This window comes from Augochlora pura, chromosome 1, assembly GCF_028453695.1.
Source record: "Augochlora pura isolate Apur16 chromosome 1, APUR_v2.2.1, whole genome shotgun sequence".
Lineage (NCBI taxonomy): Eukaryota > Metazoa > Arthropoda > Insecta > Hymenoptera > Halictidae > Augochlora > Augochlora pura.
Window position 1 is genome coordinate 8244904 of NC_135772.1, and position 4893 is coordinate 8249796.

Here is a 4893-nt window from a genome sequence, read left to right on the forward strand (position 1 = left end):
ATGTATCATTACGTGGGCTTTTAGGAATAATTCACGTGCTTCATCTATACGTCAAAATCTTTCCCACCAATCAATTAGTTATGGACAATGAATCACATGTACTTATGTAACATTTATTCATTTGCATCATTCAAATTACAGAATTGAGGAGACAGTTGTAATGATTTGTTTCATTCTGTCATGATCTGAAATATTCAATAAGTAATATTCGATAAATTTATTACCTCATTTCCATTATCAATATATTATAATATAATTTGTAGCTTTCGATAAAATATTAAAAGATTGAAGAAACAAAAATGAATCGTTTCATTAAAAGGAGAATATTAAATTCAGCGTTCAATGAACGTACGCGGTTTGATATTATTAATAATACTATGGGTATGCCAGTTATATATGATTGCTTCTCAAACGTACGTACAATTTCAGTTCGATCGAAGCTTAGTCAATTTGAGGTTCAGAAAGCACATTTCTGGTTCACCAGACATAGCAGATTACTATGGTCCCCACGGTTGGAATTATGGCAACAGTTGAACACAGTAGGCAATACCGCGAATCGTATTGTGTAAGTACTGCACAGATTACTTGCTTGAAAAATTAAATGCGTAGCTACCGATCGTGTTTAACAACATAGTAATTTCTATGTCTGGTTTTATTATTTATTTTAAGACGTATGCGGTAAAGTAATTTACAGAAATCGTTTAAAATTTCGCCCAAGTTTTTAGGCTGTTTCATATATTGCATTATTTGTATCAAATTCTAATATTGCTTTAATAGCTTTTATAAAGTAAATTATTGTTAGAGTACTTACTAGAGGTTAAACTAATGCCCAAGCCGCAAAAATAAATTTTGACGCTTACCTGAAACAAGAAACAAGAAAAAATAAATTATTACTGAAGTGCACATACATGTACAAATATGATTAATATTTACACAGAAATATAAAGTGGAAGTTGGAGGAATATTCATGAAATCGGATTACTTTTATTTAAACAGATCGCGGGGATTACCTTTATTTTTATACATCGCGGACAGTTGGACTAAAGTACATAATTCTCACATTTCAAAAACTTTAATTTCCAACAGATTCTTTCTAAGCTAATGTAAGTTCAATATATATAAACATTTAACGCTAATATATTTAATGTACTTAATGTATTGTATAGCATCTTGTTCACCGTTCGTTGCATAAATATCTTTTATAAGAAATTGTATCATAAAATAACTTTTGAAATTTCAGAAATATATTCTCAAAACTTCGAACTATTAAAAGATGCAAAAAGAGAGTTGATTTCTTTTCTGTTATATCGCAACAAAGTAAACTTTGCTACATTTAATATCAGTTAATCTGAGGATTCTACGCATTTAAGATAACTACTCGCTAGCATATTAATGGCAACCTATTAAAATTATTCAGAAAAGTTTCTATTTAACTTTCTTTCCCTGCAATCGACAATGACGATTTTTATACCGCATACAGGTCCTCAGTTTACTAATGATCTACGAAAGCTATTTGCTGGCTCATATTACTGAAACTAAACGCGTGCAAACAGTAAGCCAACCCTAATCCACTTGAAATTGAAATTCATATTCTCTTCGTGTACCATTGGCCCTGCTAGACGTGGTAGCTGGTTCCGTCTGCAAAACATAATTTCCCGTCGAATTTCAATTCTGGAATCGTGACCTTTCCTTCTCTGGGTCAAACGCAACCGGAATAATTGCGGTATCGTTAATGTATTCTAGCAGGAATCCACTCTAAGTCCATAAAGCCGCGTTACCATAACCCCTTAATTGGCCTTCCCAGGAGTCCCGAGATGGTTCCGACCGTGTGTCGATGGTAAATTTATGGAACCCCAAGGTCCGGAGCAATTCAATTACCGTTCCTATTAGAATAAATTCTTCCCGGCTTCGTTTCCTCGTCATCTGTAAAAGCTTCTCTTGCGTACGCGATGGGTCTCTTACGGGCTGTATACTCATCATGCTTTTCTTGTTCAAGGCTACAGTGGGTCAAAAAAGTATTGGAACAATCAGTTTTCTTTGAATATCATCAAACTACAAAGTAATCTATTAACATTAACTATGTTTATTAGTGTCTTTTGACGCACACAAGTAGTATGTTTACTGAGAAGTTTCAGTTATTTGTTATAAGGACATAAAGTCAAGGAAACGAAAAATCCAGAGTCAAAAAAATATTGGCACACGTACGATTTTGCTAGGCGAGTAAGTGTTACTCGCTTTCATACGCGACAATTTCGGATTCAGGAACGTAAGCATAAACAGAATTTGCTGTTACGAATCTCTTACCTCATTTGACACAATCAGTACGTGTTTATACTTCGAACAAGAATCATGTCTACGAAGAAGAGCGAGTTATCAATGAGTGTGCGAAATGAAATTATTTCATTACAGAAAAGTGGTAAAAGTTATCGAAAAATCGACAATTCATTAAATTTAAGTTTGTCAACAGTGAAAAATGTAGTAAAAAAATTTAAGGAAACTGGTAGCGTCGAGAACAAATCGCGATCAGGTCGTTCGAAAGTAGTTACCATTAGGAAACGAAGAGGTATCATCAAAGAAGCAATAAAAAATCTATTTGAAAGTGCCAAAAGTTTAGCTGTTGGTATCGCAACATATTCGGGAAAAGAAGTGAATGCCCAAAGAGTTCGAAATGTTTTACATTCAGCGGAAGTTTATGGTAGAGCAGCGAGAAAAAAAACCGTTCATTAATGAGAAGAATAGGGAGAAACGGCTCGGGTTTGCAAAAATATATGCAAGTAAAACAATGGAATTTTGGAAGACCGCTGTTTTCTCAGATGAGAGCAAGTTCAATCTTTTCGGCTCTGATGAAAAAAGATTTGTATGGAGTAAACCGAACACCGAATTAAATCAAAAGAATGTTATTCCTAGAGTAAAATACGGTGATGGTCAAGTCATGGTATGGGGTTGTATGTCATATCATGGAGTAGGAAATTTGGCTTTTATTGACGATACAATGAATGCAAGCATCTATATCAACGTGTTGCGAAATAATTTGTTAACAAGTACAACAAAAATGGGCATAAAAGTATTGTTTTGATTCCAACAAGACAACGACCCGAAGCACACGGCAAGGAAAATGAGGGAATGATCATTGTACAATGTACTAAAACAACTCCCTACATCGCCTTAATCGCCGGATATTAATCCGATAGAAAGTCTTTGGCATATTTTAGATTTAAAAGTATGAAAAAGGGAAATTAAAAATAAAAATGATCTCAAAGCGACGCTTTTAGTAGAGTGGTCTAACATTTCCTCGAAAATTATGCAAAAACTTATCGAATCGATACCTAATTGATTACAGGCCGTAATGAACGCTAAAGGTATGCACACCAATTATTATGTAAGTTTAATTGTACACTTCTACAGTTGCGTAACACTTGCTCTTCTAGCAAAATCGTACGTGCGCCAATACTCTTTTGACTCTGGATTTTTCGTTTTCTTGATTTCATTTCCTTATAATAAATAACTGAGATTGCTCAGTAAACATACTACTTATGTGCGCCAAAAGACACTAATAAACATAGTTAATATTAATGGATTACTTTATAGCTTAAAGATATTCAATGAAAACTGGTTGTGCCAATACTTTTATGACCCACTATATATCACTTGACTTGATGTACACACAGACATTTACATAGCGCCAGTTTTTCATTCGTTTCACACTTTATTTGTTTCACTGAGAAACATCAATTATCAAATTGTCTTATCTTAATAAATATTACACCACAAATCCTCCCTCCAGTGTTTTTACTACACGTTATTCATAATAATTACATTCTTACAGTGTAACTGATAAAAATAATTCACACTCACCCTCTTTATGAAGCTAAGTGCCGAATATCATCTTTAAAAAATGTCAAAATATTAAAAATATTGTCTTATCATTTTATATTTATCTGATATTGTCTTATCATTTTATATTTATCTGATATTGATTATTATCAATATTTATCTAATATTGTGAAATATTAGTTTATCAATTTATTCAATATATTACAATAAAAATGTATTTCAAATCCTCGTTAAAAATCAGTGACATTCCTATGTGACCGACACGACACGTCACTCAATGTATACAATTATAAACGCCTTCAGCGGGTGATGGACTTTAATTCTACCAATACAATGTTGGTTAATTGTATGCATGTTAAATCTCCAATCTCCTGATCGTTTTGTGATACTTCACTTTCATACCATTCCTCCACTATACATTACTTTTTCAATAATTAAGAGATTACTTAAGAGATATTATTACGGCAATAGAATCCACCATAAATGTATAAATCCGCATAAATCCAAACGCATAAATATACTTATAATACGTTTCATGTTTCAACAGTTTGTTGAACGAAAACAAATTTGATAATGTAAAGATTGGTTTTATTTTTAAATTATTAAATTACAGTATGATAAATTTAATTGATATCTCAGAGTCGCTATTCGAGGGCATAAGGTTAATTCTGAAACTTTAAGAATACTTGTTTTCGTTGGGACCACACCGTGATCCAGAATCTACCGAATTATACGCAGACATTTTTAAATCCACATGGTTCGTTCGTATAGTTAGAAGTCGAACTTGCCCGGAACTAGCCCCGGATTACGCAAGGCCGGGATCACAGCGCATCGTTTCGAAAGGCAGGTACGTAAAAGTCTTTTACGATCCGCCTTCTCGGCACGCGTACTCGAGAAGTCGTTCAACCATGGCCCCCGACAATGTTCGGCGAAGTTTTTTCCACGGCGATCGCGGCTTCGGATAATGACGATATCAATCATATGGAAACGTTACGGTGATATTAAACTGCGGCGAGAACTTATTCTCACGACCCGGCTTACGACGAAAATAATCCGTCA

At 33.9% G+C, this 4893-nt stretch overlaps 1 protein-coding gene across 1 annotated transcript; it reads left to right on the forward strand.

Annotated features, from left to right (window-relative positions):
- The first annotated feature begins 2349 nt into the window (after positions 1-2349).
- Positions 2350-3076, forward strand: LOC144470587 (uncharacterized). Its single transcript, XM_078181907.1, has 2 exons — positions 2350-2695; positions 2814-3076. The coding sequence occupies exons 1-2, from the start codon at positions 2350-2352 to the stop codon at positions 3074-3076; spliced, it is 609 nt and encodes a 202-aa protein (XP_078038033.1).
- Positions 3077-4893: the final 1817 nt, after the last annotated feature.